The sequence below is a fragment of the Physeter macrocephalus genome, chromosome 5, assembly GCF_002837175.3.
Source record: "Physeter macrocephalus isolate SW-GA chromosome 5, ASM283717v5, whole genome shotgun sequence".
NCBI classification, from domain to species: Eukaryota; Metazoa; Chordata; class Mammalia; order Artiodactyla; family Physeteridae; genus Physeter; species Physeter macrocephalus.
Window position 1 is genome coordinate 45,676,916 of NC_041218.1, and position 20,933 is coordinate 45,697,848.

Sequence of the window (20,933 nt, forward strand, 5' to 3'; positions counted from 1 at the left end):
CAGAGTTGCAGTGAGAGGCATTTTATAATGTATCAAGAGACGAGAGAGCTCTTTTCTCTGCTTTTTACTACCCCCTCCCTCAATTAAAAGCTTTTCTTGCCTGAGAAAGGGAGAGATTTAGGGTATGGTTGGTCCATCTCAGTCTGCTCCCAGGCCTTGAATGTACCACACTTCTCCCCTCTCCCTGGAACAGATCCCATCATCCTCTCCACCTCCCTGGCTCTCACCTGCCCCGGGTCTCCTAGAAGCCTTCTGTTCTCCTCACTCCAGACTACCACAGTCTCTACCTTCTGTGAACAAGGACCCTTCATTTGGCATTCAGCAGAGTTTACATCATGTCATGTATTAATATTATGTTTCCCCAGCTTGGCCTCGGGCTTCCTGAGGTCAGGACCTGGTAGCTTGGCCAGGTGGTTTCTGCAGAAATACCAGGTACCGTAATAAATTTGTATTGCAATAAATCCAGTAATCTGTGTCAGGAAGCTCAGTGCCAGGCCTCTGGTCTTAGTGGACTCCTGCCCACCCAAGGACCAGTTGTATCCATCCTTGAGTCCAGCAAGACATGGGGAGGAAGGGGCTCAGGAAGTGAGTGCTCAGTAGAGGTTAATAGATTGTTTGATCTGAGTTACTGGAAGCCATGGAAAGTCAGTCTGAAACCTGGCAACTTGGAAAGAGAGGCCAGGGAAAGGGAGCCAGGAAGTGATTGAAAAACGTAAAATTCACTTTTATTAATATCCCACTTTGTTACATAAAGGATTGGTGTACAGAGCAAAATAGAAATAAAGTATAATTTGTGGAATGAGGTTGGATATAAATAAATAAACAAATGTATACAATTAGGACCAGGGAAGAAAGAAATATATTACATGAGCTTTTTCATATGACCCCAATTCCTTCAAATTAATTTTTAAAAAAACATAAAGGGCAATCTGTTTCCCAAGCTGTCTTCTCAGGTTGGCAAAGACTTATTTGATTTTCCTCTCTGTCTGTATTTCATCGCACCCTGGGTTGAATGAGCTGGCGAACTACTCTGCCCTCTGGCAGGCAAGCCTTGCCCTCTGCAAGGATTTGCCCATTACTCCAGGAGAGAAGGGCCTGGAAGGTGCACCATCCCTTCTACTCTTAAATTATCAGCACTGATGAGTCATCACTACAAATAGGTTTTGTTTTCTTTTGTGCAAGAGCCTGATTCGGAGTTGATTTGACAGGCAAATGGGCCCAAAAGGTATAATGAGGCAACGCCAAGCATTTCTGAATAAAGAAGTGGAGAAAGGAACAGGCTGAGGGGTGGCGAGGTGTTTTATGTCTCTGGGGCACACAGTCCAGTTGGACTGCAGAGCTCTGTTCTGTTTATGGAGCAGGAGAACAGTGTGCCTCCCTCTGTGGTGCTTCTGACCTGAGGCTCAGTGGAGGGGAGGCAAGGGGTTCTCCTGCCAGGGCTGGGTTTCTTGGCAGTAAGGCTTGTCAAACAGTACTGATACTCACATGCTAAAAGTGTGATGGGTAGCATGCAGGTTAAGAGCACTGGCTCTGGAATAAGGTGCTACTGGATTCAGTTTCCACATCTGCCACTCGCTAGTTGTTTCATCACAGGGAATTTACTTAAGTTCTCAAAGACTCAGTTTCCATATCTGGAAGATAGAGAAATAATAGTGATAACCTCAGAGAGTTGCTGTGAAGATAAAATTAGGTAATGAACGAGCAGTGCTTAGTCTGGTCCTTAGTTATATAGCATCTCTCATTTTAAGCAAGTCAAGTAATATACTTTTATATAAGTATTTAATTAATTCAGTTATCTCTGTGAATTGTCCATGTTTTTGGCCCTATTATTTTATGGTCTGTGCAACCTGGCGGAGATTTTCCCACATACCCATCCTACCTTCCCCCTCCAGCCTCTCCCCATCCCGCCCATGACAGGCTTTGGTAATGTATCACAGACACATCTTGCTAAACTCCGACTCAGCATCAGAAGGCTTCCTAACACAGTACTCTGCTCGGCCATTGCCAATCAGAGTTGTATATGTTTATGTTTAAAACATATCCTGGGGTTGTCAAGCATCAATATTTATCAATCCCAATGGGGGCAAAGGAAACTAAGCCCTTTACTTTTACCCTTGACAAAACACTACGAGGGAGTTAAAGAGATGGGGTACATTCCCTTCTCTGAGAATGCTGGACTTGGAGCCGGAAGAAATGGATGATATTTCCAACTCTGATGCTTGGCCTTGGTCTCATCTTGGACAAGCCACTTGATCTCTTGGAATGTCAGTTTCTTCCCCTGTTAAGAGAACAGGTCTTGCCTCCTGGGGGCTGGTTTTATGAGTTGTACTGTTTTCACGCGAAGATGAATTTGATTCTAGTTCCTATTCCCTTGTTACTGTTTTCTAACTGTGGAAGATTTCATAGGGTTAGGGAGACACCTGGTAGCTGGGGTTCTTGCAGGAATGTGGCAATGAAGCTCGTCTCTTTGTAACTAGATTCTTCCTCTTCTGGATCTTCTTATTGTGAGTCCTGGCCCCTGTGACCCTCTCACAGAAGGGCCCCTCCCTGCTGACCACCTCCTGGTCTTGTGCCAGGTACGAAATCCCCAGGCAGGTGACCTCCCCCAATCTCTGTAGGCTGGTACATGGCTCTCACTGGGGCTAGAGCCATGGGGTAGAGGGTCAGGACTTAGTGTGACTTTTCTTTAGGGGTAGCTCTCGCTGGAGCACAGCTCTTATCTGCCTCCCTTTCTTGGAAGGCAAAGAGGCTAAATGGAAAGAACCTGGGCTTTGGAGCCAGGCATACCTTGATCGGGAATTCTGACACACAACTTCGTGGTCTTGGAAAAGTTACCCGACTTTTCTGAGTTCCAATGCCCCATCTATCAAATGGGAATGACAGTCTTACTCAGTGTGAAGGCAGGGACCATGACTGATTGTTCAGGGCTTTATCTGCAATTTAGTCAATGCTTTATAAGTATTCCTGAAGGACAGAATGGATACTTTAAAAAAAAATTTATTGGGCTTCCCTGGTGGCACAGTGGTTAAGAATCCGCCTGCCAATGCAGGGGACACGGGTTCGATCCCTGGCCCGGGAAGATCCCACATGCCACGAAGCAACTAAGCCCGTGCGCCACAACTACTGAGCCTGCGCTCTAGAGCCTGCGAGCCACAACTACTGAAGCCCGCACGCCTAGAGCCCATGCTCCCCAACAAGAGAAGCCACCTCAATGAGAAGCCCGTGCACCTCAATGAAGAGTAGCCCCCTCTCGCCGCAACTAGAGAATGCCAGTGCACAGCAACGAAGACCCAACACAGCCAAAAATAAAAACAAATAAATAAATACATTTCTTTTTAAAAAAATTATTAATTTATTTATTTGGATGTGCCAGGTCTTAGTTGTGGCATGTGGGACCTTCGTTGCTGTGTGCGGGATCTTCATTGTGGCATGTGGGATCTTTAGTTGCAGCATGCGGGATCTAGTTCCCTGACCAGAGATCGACCCCGGGCCCCCTGCAATGGGAGCGCAGACTCTTAGCCACTGGACCACCAGCGAGTCCCCAGAACGAATACTTACAGAACATTTAAATGCTCGGTGGGTGTTAATGTCCTTGTACCATCTTCTTATTCTGCTTCCAGTTCTTGGCCCCCATCGCACTCTGCATGGTAGGAGGTTGGTCGTGGATTCAATACTGTGTGCCAGGCATTTAGGCATTAGGGATATAGTAGCTTTTTCGTTGGCAGAGAATCTGTGCTTGTGTGGGGATTAGACTGTAGTGGAAGGAAAACGCAGTAAACCCAGTGAATGAAGAACAGAGCATATGAGAAGGTGATAAGTGCTTCCAGGAGGGATCGTGCAGGGAAGGAGGATGAGACAGAGGGAGAAGGGGAGTCGGGAGGTGCGATCTTAATAAGGTGGTCATGAAACGCCTTAATTAGAAGGTGACAGCTAGGTAAGCTGTCACTCGATCTTGGACGGAGTCTCTTTCTCCCCAGTATTCCATTCGGTTTTCCTTGCTTGGGTCTTTGCAAGTGGAAGGCAAGTTGAGGTGAGGCCAAGCATCTGTGAGCAATGCCGAGCTTCACCTTCTACAGAAACTAGGAGGGTGCCTGGAACCTCATTCCAGCACTCTCTTCTCTGAAGTCCCTTGTGTGTGGTTTTCCAGCCAGCAGGCTTCCCAGAGGACCTCACCTGGAGAGGGTCCCTGGCAAGCCCCAGAGCTCGTGGCAGAACAGCAGCCAGCCAGGCAGATTTCCTTGCAGGAAGCAAGCGTCTCCTGTGGAACAGCTTTCTCATTGTGTGTTTGCCCTGGCACCCAGCACCCCAGCTGCATTTATGCTCACCCAGGTGCCAGGGTTTTCAAAACCAGGGTGGCAGTGTTTTTGGTGCTAGTTTTGGTTACAAAGCAGTGTGTACCTGCCCATGCCACCACTATGACTGTTTGGACCACCCTCCCCATCTTTTTCTGATGGCCTGGAATGTTTGTGACTCAGTTGGGGTTGGATGCTCATTGCTCTGAGTTAACTTCCTTTCTCACCATCCTGTCTCACCTGCCTCTCCCCACTGGTTTCCTTTGGAGAATCTTTAAGATTTTGTTTCTGGCCAATTTTCTGGGGGGAAAACATAAAGCAAACATACCAAGGGCACACTTCATTTAGAATGCTGCTTCTCAAACATTAAGCAGTTGTTTAAATTCTAGAATCTTGTCTTCCCTTGCAGGATTCCATTTCAGTGGGTCTGGAATGGGACCAAGGAATCTGTATCATATCATCATCATCATTATCTTAAAGTCAGTTCCCTAGCTGAACACACTTGGATAAACCCATATTGAGAGACATAGTTTACCTCCCTAACTTGCTTGTATGTCAGAGCTGAATGAAATCGGCTGTTGCAGTCCTCCCAGAATTTAGCCCAATGTTGAGCTCCCAGGTGGCTCTCAGTACACATGTACTGAAGGTTAGAGGCAATGTGAGGTGAATCCTTTTATAAAGAACCCTTCACAATGTGAAGAGTTGCCCACTAATTGATCTCCATAGTTATGTTTGCAGTCTTAACTGTTGAATTTTTCATAAAGCAGTGGCATGTCTCTGTTCAGGATTTTAATGACAAAACAATAGCATCCTGAAAAGAAGAACTGAATAGGGGTAATTATTTTTGAAGGCATCTTCCTCCCTGAATGTTGCTTTGATAAAGGTGTCTGAAGTTACACCATTTGTTAGTGCTTCTCGGCCTTAGCTGCTCATTGAAATCATCTGGGAACTTGGAAAGTATGGATGCTTGGGCCCCACCCGCTGAGGCCCTGTTTAATTGGTCTGGGCATCAGGATTTTTTAAAACTTCTCTAGTGATTCTTACATGTGGCCAGGGCTGCAAACCACTGACCTAGAAAGTGTGGAACCCCCTGGAGAGGGGAGTGGGTGATTCATTTCTTGAGACTTATAGGGAGTCCCCTTGGACTAAAGATAGAAGGTCCCCTGGATTCTGTGATCCAAGACTGCTCTGAAATCTGAATCTAAAATATGTTTCATATAAATAAATATACATACGTATATAATGACCCAAACTATATATAATAGTTAATTGTTTTCTACCCCTTTAATAAAAACATTTGTTTCTGATTATAAGGATGGCACTTGCTTATCCAACTGTTGGGTTTATGTAGAAAAGTATTAAAAAGGCTGATAATCTCCCCAAATGCCAGCACGTGGAAGAAATAACTGTTAATATATCTGGTGCACATCCTTCCGTTCATTGCTCTGTGGCTAAATACACACGCAGCCGAGATATACAATTCAACACCAATGGAATTAATAATACATACCGGTCTACGTGTTATACCCAACATGTCTTTCGGTAAATCTACATAATAACTTTCCTTAAATGGTTAACTTTCCTTAAATCTACAGAATCATTTTTATGAGATCTTGCCAAATTCGAGCTCTAATTGCACTTGATAAATGGAACATCTGCTTCATTGTTGAAGCTTGCTAGGTATTTTTTTTAAATAAAAGGCAAACGGCAGTGTAGGAAGGCCCCTCTGCTGGTCAAGAAGCCCCCGTGTGTCTGAGCCGGCCAGCATTGTGCTGGTGGGCCATCGAACATGTCGGGGCAGTTTGTGGGCTCGGAACGGAGGGGCTTAGCAAGCTTGACCACAACTGCTCCTTGTAGTGCTGGTCTCTGTTGAGTCTTAGTTTCATTCCTTAAGACATTTGAGAGGTCCTGTTTTCACCTGCCTTCTGGACCCACGCCAAGGGTATAGAAAGCCCACGGCAGTCAGCAAAGAGCTGCCTCCCGAACATCCGGGAGCTAGGCTCACCCATAGGGGACGTCTCAGTGGTGACCCATTGCTGGCCCATGGGTCTGGACAGTTACTCAGTTATTGAGAGAAGCTGACAGTCTGCATTTATATTTGAAACCTCTTGATTTTTAAATGCAGACAACTAATTGTTTAAAAATTAAAGCCATTGTAGGGGCCAAGCAGAACACACCTGGGGCTTTTTATAGTCCTCTGGAAGCCAATCTGAGGGCTCTCTCTATGGAGCCATCTGTGGCACTTGGTATGAATTTCAGTCTACCTCATTCAGTTCTAAAAATATTGACTGAATGCATTATTCTGTGTGCCAGTCACTGAAAGATTGGAAACAAAAAGATGAAAAGTTATGATCCTTGTCTTGGGTGGGGTAATTTATAGTTTAGAGCAGCTGTTCTCAAAATATGGTCCCCGGACGTGCATTCTCAGTGTCACCTGGAAACTTAGAAATGCAAACTCTCGGGCCCCATCCCAGACCCACTGAATCAGAACTTGCATTTTAAAAAACCCTGCAATTTATTTTAACAAAGCTTCCTGGTAACTGTGGTGCCTGCGCGGGGCATCGCTGGTCTCACCACTGAAGCTTGAGAAGCACTGGTCTGCGCGGGGAGTGCGGAGCGTGGGCAGAGATCTGTGGACTGCAGAAGCCGTGCTGGGAGCCAGGGGAGCTTTTCAGAAATGAACGGCTCCTCCTGAATCTTAAAGGATGAGCAGGAGTGAAGCAGTGGGGAGGGGTGTGTAGAGGGGAGGGGGCAAAGGAGCAGTAGCAAAGAGGACAGAGTATGTAGGGCGTGTTTGGGATTTGTCCATTTAGAGCGTGTGGCTGGGCCCTGAAGGAAGCGCTGGGAAATACAGTGAGCTGAGAAGACTGGGTGGTGCCAGGTTTTCAGTACTAGGTCAGGTTAGCTGGATTGCATCTTGTGGATGTTGGGACATCATGGGAGACCTTGGGGCACTGGGTCTGGCTGGTAGCAGTGTTCAAATTCCTTCTGGGTAGAGACAACTCTCACTGGCCCAGATCTTGATTCCTGCCTCTCCTGGCGTGACTTGGATCTGGGTCAGCAATTCCCACCCTTGGATAGGGTGGCGGGAGGGGAGGAAAAAGCCTGTGGGGGAGGAAGCAGCCATGGCTGCGTGTGAAACTGTGACCATGTCGTGACCACCCCTCCTTCTTCCCTCAGGGAAAACATGCGCTCTCCAAGCTGAACATTTTAGTGCTTGCTGGTGTCCTCAGCAATGGCGATGGTCTTCATATTCCTACTTTAAAAGCAGCCCGTCAGTTTCTGCAGCAAACATAACCTTGCTCTGTTTCTTTCTTTAGAGATCTGTAGTGTCCAAAGAGGAAACGGTTTGAACTCAAGGCCAGGAAACTCACGTCAATAGCCAACTAGGTCTTGCTCCTTTCTCCCGCCCTCCCTCTCTGTCTTCCACTCTCCATTTCTCTCTCTCTTTCTTTCCAAACTGCTGGGGTGTGAGAGATAATGGGAGCAGGATGCAATGTCACCTCCCCCTGCTGGTTGTTTTGTATAATGTCTTGTTTGTAATATATACAAAGAGTACAGACAGTGGGGCAGTGCAAATGACAGAAGCACAAAGTAGACGGAGATTAAATTCATTAATTTAAAAAATTATGGTAAATTAAAAAATTTTCACCCTTTTGGAAGGGTGAAAGGAATTTTTTGACTCCTTCCATTCTGTGCAAAATGATGTAATACATTTCTGGAGTAGTTACTTCTTTTGTCCTGTACTGCAAATTCTCATAGATGAGAATGATTTTAATGATTACATTGGCAATCTCCTTTATTCTGCATATGTATTGGATGTTCTTTCCTAAACTAAAATGAACAGGTTTTTCCAGTTGATTGCTTTGAACGTTTGTTCAAGTTGATCACAAATATCTACAAAACACCCAAGGTTATAGTCATTATGGGCATTAAAAGTGATATTTAAAGGGGATGAAACTTGCGTTTCAATTTAACAATTGATATCTTTTTTATCCATGAAGATGGTGTTCGTAAATGTAGGGGATAGTAATTATGACTGTATCAAGATGATAAATTATACAGACGCTTTTCAGAGGAGGGTGAACGACCCTGCTGAGAAGCGTTAGGGGTAAGGTTTTCTAGGGCAGCTCTCTGGACAATTTTCTCGATCCTCCTATTTGTTAGACTCTAAATTTAAATATCCTTCTTAACAGTAACCAACCTTACTACCTTCTTAAATCCCTGCCTTGCTTTGCGCCATGGATCAAGAAAATCAGACTGATGTCAGGTGGTTGGGGTGCATTTGTGTGCTGAAGGACATCCCGGTGAGAGGAAGCTTAAAGCAGAAGGATGTGCGCTGGCTTTGAAGCCTGGTGTGCACGCCTCTTACTCAGCGCATGCAAGCCAGTTAACTCCTGTAAGCCTAGTAAACTAGGTATTGTTTAGGTCATCTCCAGCTTAATTCACTATTCTAATCAGAATGATTAAGACTCTTGACGTTGTTTAGACATTGAGAGCAGCACTGGAAATATAGAAAGAAAGGGAGTGAAGTTGCTTTTATCCTCTTACAAAGACTTTCAAAAACAGCTTAATAGTGAATCATCCAGAGGATTAGCTGTAGGTTGGGCATATTCTATGGACACATGTGCCTTGCTCTTAATTGTATCTTCCGTTTTTTCTTTTTCTTTTTTTCCAGTTGCAAATGAAGCCGGAGATAAGACTGCCAGACCACTTGCCTGCTTCTCCCGTGAGTAAATCTTGTTTCACTCCTTTCCTGGGCTCCTTCAGAGCCTTTTTGCCTGTGTGGTTCACCCTGTCACATGTCAGTAAAACACTGCCAGTAAAAGAGTAATGTAGGAAATGTCTTCAGTGGGTTAGTACTCCATTTGAGCCCCATCACCAGTGAGTTATTCATTGCTATTGCCTTTTCAGTCCTTAGAACTGTGGTTTATCAAACCGTGTTTTAGGGCTTTGCTATTCGAAGTGTGGACCTGGGAGCAGCAGAATTGACATTGCCTGGTGGCTTTTTGGAAATGCAGAGCCCCAGGCTCACCCCAGACCTACTGAATCAGGGTCTGGATTTCAACAAATCCCCAGATTCCTGTGCACAATTGAGTTTGAGAAACACTGCACTGGAGAATCCCCTCAGAGTACCTTGCCGTGGGGTGGGCTTTTTCTGAAGAATGAGTGCAGAAGAGTCTATGAAATGCTTGTAGTTGTCAAGGTCCGTTACATGTGTGGAAGCATCGTCACCTCCCCATGTGGACTTAAGGCCTAGCTCCACGGGCTTTACCTCAGTTTGGTAATATTTTGAAGCTCAGATGGAATCTGTAACTGGTTCTCCTTTGGCACTGGGATGTTTGTAAGGGCCTAGGAGCTCCCCATCCATTTCACTTGACTCCTTTGTCTCCAGGTCTTCATCCCAATGGGTGAGCAAGAGTCAAAAGCCTCTTGATGTTTTCTGTGCCAGAGTGATCAGCAAGTAATACATTTGCAAGTTAATGCATTCCCTGGGATGAAAACCCAGATCCCAATGAAGGGAGTGGAAACACCAAGGGAGATTGAGTAGGGTTGGGTGGAGATGCTCCCCAAATGGGCTGAGCATCCAGTGGAGAAATAGTGGAACTGTAAATCAAAATAGATGGATTTTTCTTTCCAGCACCATCACTACTTGCTGGCTTTCACTTAAAGTAATTTCACTTATGCTTTCCGAGCCTCAGTTCTCCCGTCTGAAAAATAGGAAACTCATACCCATCTTCTCTCTTTTATAAACAAGTTACCCTCTTCCGAAGTGATGGCATGAGAGTCACTGCATTGTTCACATAGGGCTGACCCAAGTCTTGTGTGTGGATTCTGCCAAGATAAGTCTTAACATGTAGAGTCCAAAGTATCATTTCTCTGTTTATAGGGCTTCTTCCAAATTCTGCCTTCTAGCTCTTTTTTGGGGGAGCGGGGGGGGCTTCAGAGCTTTGGGATTGATTCCTAAAAACGATTTTTATAGAACCGTAATAATATATGATAATGAAAGAGCATTAAGTGCTCACATTTTAGAAACTGTGTAATAAAACGCTTGCTTCTCACAGGCCCCATTTTTCACTGCCCTCCTACCTGGAATCATTATTTCCAAAATAAGTATTTCATCCCACAGCTCAGTGAGGATGATGAATATGCTTTTCGTCCCTTTATTTCTTCGTCTCCTGAGCAGTAGTCAGGCAAGTTAATAAGCTGGGGTGGTAATCCGACCACGCTGTGCAGGCTGCACCCCCATGGGAGTTTCTGCAGTTCAGAGGCTCATCACGAGGTTTGGGAAGGGGACGGAGCCCTTTAACCGAGAAGCTAGAATGAAACCTGGAGCAGTTTGGCCCTTCACAGAGAGAAGAGGGTACCTTCTCTTGTAAACGGCTTCTACAGATTCTAAATAGTGTGACTGGGTTGGAGGGATGGTGTGTCACTTGAAAGCGTATTAGTAGGAGCTAAGTGAGGATACGAAGGAAAATAATATCTATATAGGAAAAAAGTAATTAGTGGCAAACCAATTAAGCTGGACTGATTCTGAAAAGAAAAAAAGAAAGGAAAAAAGTCTCCTGACTTAGTGCAACGTCCTGGAAAAAAGTCAGATGGCACATTAGCTACTAAATCTTTTTGTAGCAAATACTAGAGGGAAAAAATTAGGTGGCTTTTAGGAAGGGAAAAAAATCCTTAATGTAGCATTGTCTGATTGACACTCACTTCACTTCACCACATTGAAAATGACCTTTTTCATGTGAATGAAGTGTTCGGTTTGGGAAGACTGGAAGGATTTGGATGATGGACTTTCCTTTGGAGACTGGAAAATGAAATACTGCAGCATTCTCTAACTTTTGCACCTTGCAAGACATATGAAAGCCCTGACAGTGTTCACGGCCCAGCATGTAATTAGGAGGAATTCAGAGTGGGAGGTAAGAACACAGGCCAGTAATCTTGTGACAACTGGACCCTCTGGGGGTTAAGCAGAAAAGAGCTCAGGGTAGGGAGGAAGGGGCTGGCCCAGTGGCCACCCAAGTAGTCCCAAGATTTTCATCCCCTTTGGGGTTTTCACATTCTGATTCCCAGTGCCTCATTTCTCTGTAGATTTTGCCCCTGCTTGAATCCATATACTTTTCTTGGCTACCCTCTACTGCAGTGGAAATGAGCTGTGATGATTATAGTCAGAAATCCGAAAGGAGAACCAGAGGAAATAGAGTGTAGGAATCATGAAGACATCTGGCTTTTCCAAGGGCTGGCTTCGAATCCTACCTTGGCCATCTAGTTTACCAGCCGTGCAGGTTCATTCCAGTCCGTTTCCAAAGAGGGTCGCTTCCACAGTACAACCCTGTGCTTGGCTTTCTTCTCTATGTGACTGACACCACTGCCCAGGACACTGTGCTTTCCTCAAAGAAATTGATTCAAAAACCTATGGGTCAAGCTTATTTCCTATGACTTTTAGACTGGGGACACTTGCTGTGCCATCAAACAGCAGTGCTGAGGTGGTGGGTGCCGTGTAGTGAGTCCTGTGAGACTGGATCCTATCAGGACCCTTTGCCACCCCATCTTCATCATTTTAGTCTTAGCAGTGACTTTTTTTTTTTTTTTTTTTTTTTTTTTTTCCCCTGCATCGGCAGGCAGACTCTCAACCACTGCGCCACCAGGGAAGCCCTTAGCAGTGACTTTTGATTGACTCAGCCTTAGTCAGAGCATCTATCTAACAACCACGGACACATAGAGTAACAAGGAAGTCATCCTCCTAGGAGTGGGTTGGGGAAAGAGCAGGAGGGAGGGAGGGGAGCCGTATTCAAAAAAAGTGGAGAATATTATCTTTCTCTCCAAAACCTACAGAAGAATGACAGTGTCAAGGAGAATGAAAGATTGAGAGTGACCCCGACTCTGAGGCACCGTGTGAGCCCAAAGCACGTTGGCTTTGGGTCAATGGGTGGTTTAGAATGGCTCCCACCATGAGGCTATCTATCCTTGGGTTGGAGTCCCTGTGTGGGGGGACCACCCCTCTCTGTGCAGTGGGTGGGGTGAGTGGGCAGAGCATCTCGCATGGGTACCGCATGCAAAGCTTTCTGACAGGCATTGCTCACACAGCTATGCGGTGTCTCCATTTTTACAAATGAGGGCAATGAGTTTGGGAGAAAACACTGAGAATCGCTCACTGCTGGAATTCTAGATCTTCCAACTCCAAATCTTGGCTGTTCCCAGAGCACATGACTTCCTCCGTGGTCTAGGGGTTAGAGTTTGCTGATTCTGGGACTTGGGGATTGGGGGTCTTCCAGCTCAGTCATGGAGGTACTCAAGCTTTACCACAGGGCAGGCTTCAGAGATCCACGTGGCTGTGACCTCCACTACAGTTGGTTTCATCTGGGGCGGGAAGACTTTTCCTCCAACATGCCCTTCTACCAGCTTACTTCTATCAGAAATCGCCTAAAATAAGGGAAAAACTTGATATACAAATCCCCTCGGGAGTGGGAACACAGGGATTCATTTTTACTATGGTGAAAATGATTGATAGCAGACCATTTAATTGTTTTCTCCAGATACCTGAAAATGTATTCTCAGTGTGTAAAGAGAGGGGACAAAGGGGTTACTTCATTTAATTGTTCACTCGCTCATTCATTTAGTTACTCATTCAAATAGGTACTGAACACTCATCAGGGGCCTGGCTCATCCTCGTGCTGAGGATACAAATGCTGATTAAAACAAGATCCCTGCCATCAAGGAGTGTAAAGCCTGATGTGAGAGGACAGAAAAGTTAGTCAGCAATGAGGAGTGTGCTCTCAGAGGGGGTCAGGAAGTGGGGGCAGAGGAAACACAGGGCAGGACCTCTAAACAGGTTAGATCCGGTTTCCCTGGGAAGGGCATGCTTGCCTTGAGTGTTGAAGGGTGCTGCGAGTTCAACACCCTTGAGTGTTGAAGGGTGCTGTTGAGGAAGGTGTGGGAAGCACGTCCCAGGCAGAGAGAACACATGGGCACAGAGGAGCCGCGCACATTAGGGAAACTGGCTGGAGAGGCAGCCCAGGCTCAGGCTAAGAGGGGTCTTTGTGCTAGCCCACGGAGTGGACGCTGATTCTGGGGAAGCCTTTGAAGGGTGTCACGCTTGGCCAGCATCTCCCCCTCCTCCTGGAGTTGGAGGTGGCCTCTGGGGACCAGAGCTGTGTGGTGAAGAACTGGACCTCCCAGCCCAGCTCCAGACCCCAGTCAGGGGACGAGCTCCTGGAGCCCCCTGACACTGGGCTCCTGACATTGGGACTGTTGGGATGGAGTCAGCTGGCCCTGGGGCGGGGACTCCTGCTGGTCCAGATGTCTGGGATGCTGCCCTCCAGCGCCAGCCCCAGAGAGGCCTCCTCTCTGGAGAGGTCTGTTTTATGTGTATGTCTGTCTCCCATTAGACAGTAGGCTTCTGGAGGCCAACGGACCCCTGGTTGAGCATGTATTGACTGTGCCTGGTGCGGGAACAACTGCCTGTTGAATGAAGACTGAGTAAACTACTACCCTGCCTGCAGCTGCTCCCCACTCCTCCTCCTTATCCTAACTTCGTAGGCAGGGTAGCCTCTCCCACTGTCAGCACACACACTCCCGGATCCCTCTGGATCCAGGCCTCCCTCAAGGGGCTGCCATATACTAACGTGAGGGTCCTCAGAATCCACGAGGGACATGGGCTCTGGTGTCAGGCCTGGGTTTGGGTTCTGAGTCCAGGAATTCTGAATTCTGTGTGAACTTGGGCAGGTAACTTAATTACTCTAAGCAGGAACGAGTGCTAAAATGCTTAAAAACATGTGACGTGGTCACCCACCAATCAGGACAGATGTTGGCCATGGGTGATGTGAAGGAGGGTGCAGGAGGCCCTGATAGGCCAGTCACTGGGTGGGGCGGGGGCAGCTGAGGTGGATATTGGCCCTGATTACTTGGGTAAATAATATAAAGCATAGTGTTTGCACACTGTAAGTGCTCAGTAAGTGTGGGTGATTGTCATTACGTATATTATTACTCTGAGTCATTTTCCTCTCCCTGCCTACCTCTCTCCCCACCTCCCTTCCTCCTTTCCTCCCTCCCTTCCTTTCACATGTGTTTATTGAAGATTTTTCTCTGCTAGGCCCTGGGGACACACAGATGAGTAAGTTTGTCTTCCAAGAGCTCACAGTCTAATCAGGGAGTTGGAGAAGTTAAGTGCCTCCAGTGCAGTGTGCGCAGGGAAATGCGAGAGATTGGTACGGGGGTGGTGGGAGCTATATGGGGGAGACCTCATCTGGCCTGGGTTGGGGGTGGGTTCAAGGGAGTCTTCCTGGAGGAGAAGCATTAGCTGAGGCTTGGGGAGTGTGTGTGGGTTAACAGGTAGAAAAGGTAGGGGGAAAAATAAAAAAAGAAGCGATACCACTCTTCAAGGAATAAAGGCCATGTGTAGTGTTCAGATGTGGCCACAGTGTGGCAGGAAAAGCTCAGATTTGGGTGTACATCTCTACTCCAGGAGGCTTAAAAGAGGCTGCATGCAGTGCAATGGACAGAGCACCTTTTGAGAAGGGAGTGCACGGCATTGGAAGAGACTGTCCTGAGGGAGGGCTTGGCCCCAGAGCTTGTGTAGCTGGGCAGCTCCATCCTGGAATTTTGATTGCTTCCCTAATTGAGGAAGAACAATTTCTCCCGAGATGAATAATGATTGAAAAGAAAAGAGTGGTGTCAAAAGCAGTAAGAAAATGGAGCCTAATTAGTAATGCCTGCAAATTTGGCCTCTTTTGCTTTGGGAGGTAATAATCCAGATAGTGTTGAAAATAGATTATCCTATAAAAGAGCTGGAGTAGTTTCGGTGGATGGATGCTAAAGCAAAGGGAGGTCGCCTAGTATTTTTCTATTGGGTGTATGATTGGGTGACTGGTCCCCTTTCCTGGGCAGAGATGGACAGGGGCAGGCAGGGATGTACAGCTAGGGTGGGTGCTGGGTGAGCCTAGTACCTATTACACGGTAATGGCCATTGTGGAGCCCCAAGGCAAATTCAAATCACGTCTGACAGAGCGCTCAAGTCCAGCCAGAGATTTTTTTCTAAACTGACTGTCACAGCAAGGAGGGTTTGTCACAAGCATCGAGAACTTGAGTTGGGGGTGGATGGGTTACAGAACCAGGATAGGATAAAATGGGTGGGAGTAAGGGCTGAGAAATGCCATGAGCAGGGATGGGCTGTGGCTGTTGGCTGGGTGTTCAGCGTTCTCAGGGGTGTGTACTAGAGCCATACAAAGGGCCCAGGGCAGGGTAGGAAGCAGATATGGAGATTTCCTGATTTGTCTTAAACAACTGTAACTATTTCCCAAATGTTCAGATCCTCTGTAGAGCTCTAGGTCCTAGCTCAATAGTATTCACAGACCGAGCATCTTCATTTCCTACTTGCTCCCGCAGAAAGTTACCTTCAGCAGTGGCAGCTCTAGGGGCTTATGGGTAACAATGCAGCTCAGTGGTCTTCAAAGTGGGGTCCCTGGGAACTTGTTAGAGATATGAGTATTTGAGCCCTTTACCAGATCTGCTGAATCAGAAACTCCTGGGGGTGTGTCTCAGCAATATGTATTTTAACAGACTCTAGTGGTGATTCTGATGCATGCCAATATTTGAGAACCACTGCTGTAGTTGGAAGGACTATGTTATGGTGGTGGCAGAGATAGAGGTAGAGGTAAAAGGCAGCATGCAGAGCAGTACAATGGTTTTATTTAGTTTATACATTACAGAATGATACAACTAGCAGTTTTCGATAACTGCTTGTAATATGTAATTGCATACAGACATAAGACAGAGCAAATGTTAATTGTCCTTGTCAAAGAATAGTATATTATTATTATTTTATTTTATTTTTATTGGAGGAGTTTGTGGGGGCTGATGGAGATTATGGGAAGATGATCTAAAGGTCCCCCTAATCCTCCCTTGTGACTGGCACTGCTCTGCATCATCTCTTGAATCTAACCCTCTCTTTTCTAAGATCATCTCCTACCTGGCCCTGGCCTTTCCTACTCCACAACAAGGTCATTATAAGAACTGCTTGGTTGGTCCCTAGCTTCTTGCTTGTAGCTTCAGATCACCCTCCACACAGTAATCTGTACCATCACGCTCTAGTTTTTGTCATGACCTATTTGTGTTTCAGAACCACAGGGAGTTACTCCCTAACTTGGATTCATCCAAGATTTATCTGCCTGAGCACAAGGGTCCCACTGCTTGTTCTTACCCCCTTTCTCCATCCCTTTCATCAAATATAGTTGTTATCAGCCATGCAAATCTGCTTGGTTCAGTAAACAGATATATCAACCCATTATCTTAGATTTGAAAAATTTCAAGTTAGACTAGAACTTGCAAGTGATCCAGTCCAAACCTCACTACTTCCTGTAAAACTTATCCTCTTTGTGACAACCCTGTCAGGGGGTCATGAGCTCTCTGAAGGAACCCATCCAGTGGTGGAAAACTCACCTTGTCTTAGCGAGGGTTGGTGGTAACGGTCATAGTGATGGACTGGAGTGTTATGTGTTTGGGGAACTGAAACTCACTCTGCTTTTCTTTTTTTGAATGCGTTTGATCAAGTCTTTGAATACTTCCACTATATCCCTTGGTCCCCAGTATGTTAGTCATTGGTCCACCGGTGGATGGCTGATGATACTATAAGTAGCTTCTAGAAGCTTGTGGACAATATGTAACCCAGATGTTAGCTGGAGGCTCTTGGTCCATTGAGATCTAGTTAAATAGGCTCAAATCACTGTTGTGTGCCCTTTGGAGGTGCAGAGCAGACCTCAGTGTTTCCGTGAATATCTGGGATGACTTAGTGTTCTTCTGGCCCTGATTTCCTACCTCTCTTGATTGTGTTCCTCTGTATGCTTCTGGCTATTTTCATATCTGCTCTGACATAGACTCAGATGCTGGCCAAAGCCCCTTCCTCTTCTCTTCTTCCCATGTAACCAGAGGCTATTGATCAAAGCAAGACTTGACTGGAGATTAGGGAAAGAGAGATCACAATAGGCAATTGTGTGCAGGCAATTTAAAGTCATAGTTCTCTTCTCAACAGTTCTTTCACCCATTCCACAGCCAGTAATTTTTTTAAAGACCACGCTGCCCATGTAGCTCCTGGCCTACCACCCCTTGATCCTCCTCTATCCACCATCCTCCATTCTTTACCCTTTATTTCCAGTTCTCTCTTAGGAATAAAAAGACACTCCTCCCAGTCTCTCGTGCAGAGCAGCATGACCATGATGTTCGTTGCTTTGGTATTTGCTGACACCCTTGCCTTCACCATCTCTCCTTTACTTTCAACTTATTTCTTTTCCTCCATGAAGGCCAGTTTCTTCTTCCTTAATGGGAATTGTGGTCCAATCTGTTGAGATACTAACAGATATTTAACTCCTTGCCACAAGTGTATAAGCTTACACAATTAAAAAATCTGATTAGAATTTTTTTTGTGTGTGTGTGTAATGTGACCCCAGGGAGGGCAGGGAAGACATGGATTGGCTGTTGTATGCCAAGCACCTCCTCCCCTCCCCTCTCAATGTATACTCCTTTGAATAAAGTTAGGATAAAGTTTCTGATTCCAGTAAGAGGTGGACTAAGAAAACCTGAAAATCCTCCAATTTTTATAAGCCCGTAGGAATGCTAGGTAAAATATTTTTTTTAAATGCCCTTAAATGCATAGTTAAACTTGCAATATAGAAAGGGAATTCTGCAGGTGGTAGAAATGAAAGAGGAATTTAATATCAGTACAGCAAGCTGTAAACATGCCTGCTGATTCTGTAGCTATGCTGCATGGGGGTGGTGCTGCTAGTTGCATGGGATCTAGTAACACATGTTTTAACATCCACCTGGGGAAAGAAGTTAAGGCCTTGGCCTGTGCAACCTGGGGAGTCGGATATGAGACTTCTGCCTGAACTTGACTCTTAAAACATATGGCAGATCGTGTTTTCCAAAAATATTTGCAGCTCTATCTCCCATCCCACATGCTCTTCTTGCAGAGTGATGTTGACAAGCCTCCCACTGAGATGTGAAGCCTACGTTCCCTCCCCTTGAATTTGGGTGGCCTGTAACTGTGGCAGAATGTTGCTACGTGACTTGCAAAGTTACATCATCAAAAGTGATGCAGCTTCCACCTGGGGCCTGTTGGGATGCTTGTTCTTGGAACACTGTCATCATGCTGTAAGGAAACAGAGAGGCCATATGGTGAGCCCACTGCTGCACCACCCATCCCAAAGTACAGGTTTGTGAGCAAAATAAATGGTTGTTGTTGTGGTTTGAAGCCACTAAGTTTGGGGTGATTTGTTATGCAGCAATAGATAACTGGAACAAAGAGCTACATCCTCAGTGAAAGAGGGACCTGAAAAACAAAATACACCCATTAGCACAGGGAGATAACAAGGAAACTTGTTTGCCTCCTCTTGCTCTTGAGGAAAAGTCTCCCCTGGGCAATGGGAACTACCTGCCTGGTCCAGGTACCCTTTCAAACTAAGAAATTAGTAAAAATTGGTTCTGTGGGCTAGTAATGGCAGAATCAAATGGAAAAACGCAGTAAAATCAGTTGTAAAAATATTCTGAAATGCAACCCAAGTCATAATGTGTTTTCATAAAGAAAACAAGGAGCACTAAATATCAGCTCACAATCAAAATTTTAAAAAAATCCACAGGGGCAGCAATCTACCAGGATGAACAAAGTCAGTGAGCACAATGAATAGAGAATTAGAACCCTAAGACCTCGAGGTAATATATTGACAAACTGAAAGAAAACATGAACTATATATATTTAAAAATAAAGATATAAAAAGAATTGAAACTCTAAGAAAGGAACAAAAAGGAAGATTTTTAAGAGAACCTCTAGAACTTCCAGAAATGTGAAAGTTAACATTAACAACAAACAAACAAACAAATAAACCCAAACACAGTTTATCCACCTGTGTTGGGTAGGACTAAAAAGGGAAATAATGAACTGGAAGATATATCTGAGGAAATTATCCAGAATGCAGCACAGACAAACATGAAAGAATGGTTAAGCAATATGGAAGATAGAACGAGAAGGTCCAACATACATCAAATAGGAATTCTAGAATGAAAGACCAGAGGGAATATGGGAAAACTAGTATCTGAAAATCTAGTAGCTGAGAGTCCTGCATAATTGATTAGTGATATGAATCATCAGGTTGAAGAATCATACCTAGTTTCAAGCCCGAAAATAAAAATTAACCCATTGCTAGACACATAATAATGAAACTGTAGAACATAAGCAATGAGAAAAAACTAAAAACAATTGGAGAGAAGAAAGATTACCTACTGTGTCTGAAACTGTAAGTTTAGTTCTTTTATATTAAAAGAACCTTGATTTTTTAGTGGGGCCTATGTCCCCATCCCTCCAAATAGAGTGCATTTCTCAGGTTCTCTTGAAGCTAGGTATGATGATGTAACTAAGTTCTGGTCAATGAAGTGTAAGCAGAACTGTTGGGGCAGATTTCTGGAAACTTTCTTGAGGGTCTTGTGCTCCCTTTCTTCCTTTTCTTATTTATCCCTTCTCCACCCTGCTGCCTGGAACACAAATGTGATACTGAAAGCTCTAGCTGCCACCTTGGACCACAGGGATAATGGTCACACCAAGGGTTGGTAGTGTGGTAATACGAAGACTTTGTGGAACAGAGCTGCTATATCAGCCAAGAAATGCTTACCTCTAGATTTTAGAGAGCTTAACATAAACTTCTATCTTGTTTGATATTTTGGAGTTTTGAGTCTCTGTTACACAGACATGTATAGTCCTAACTAATGCATCTACCAAGAGTAATAATTAGACTGACTGCATACTTCTTAATAGCATATTTAGAAGTCAGAAGACAAACTGAATATTTGTGAAATGATGAGGGAAAAGAACTGCCAACCTGGAATACTATACTGAGAGAAATATCATTCAAGAGTGAGGCCAAAATAAAGACATTTTTCAGGCAAAGAAATTCCAAGAGAATTTATTATATGTATACCCTTGCATAGAGAATTACTAAATGCTATATCTCAGGAAGAAGACAACTGAACCCAGAAATAAGAATAAATTATGTTTAACAATTAGTTAAAAAGAATATTGGGATGTTTTTAGTTTTTTAAAAAACAACTTTATTGAGATATAATTCATATACCATAAGGTTTCCCTGTTAAAAGTGTACAATTCAATGGCTTTTAATGTATTTGTGGAGTTGTGCAACCATCACTGTAATCTAATTTTAGAAAACTTTTGTCATTCCTGAAAGAAATCTTGTGCCCAATAGCAGTCACTTTTCATTGAGACTCATACTCCTAGTCCTAGTATATCACAAATCTACTTTGTGTTTCTATATATTTGTCTATTCTAGCCATTGTATATATTATAAAAGGAGTCATGTAATATATGGTCTTTTGTGATTGGCTTTTTTGACTTAGCATAGTGTGTTCAAGGTTCATCCATGTCGTAGCATGTATCAGAATACCATTCCTTTAAATTGCTGAATGATGTTCCGTAGTATGGATATTCCACATTTTATTTTTCTTTTCATTTGAGTTTATTCCACTATGAATAATGTTGCTGTGAATATTTGTGTTCAAGTTTTTGTGTGGATGTATGTTTTCATTCAGCTTGGATGTATATCTAGGAGTGGAATTGTTAGATCATAAGGTAACACTAAGTTC

At 44.7% G+C, this 20,933-nt stretch overlaps 1 protein-coding gene across 1 annotated transcript in view; it reads left to right on the plus strand.

The window, feature by feature from the left end:
* PDE1C (phosphodiesterase 1C) overlaps positions 1 to 20,933 on the plus strand; it is a 554,160-nt gene that overhangs the window by 81,602 nt on the left and 451,625 nt on the right. The window contains 1 exon segment of the mRNA XM_028489915.2: positions 8,971 to 9,021. Coding sequence (XP_028345716.1) covers positions 8,971 to 9,021 — 51 coding nt within the window.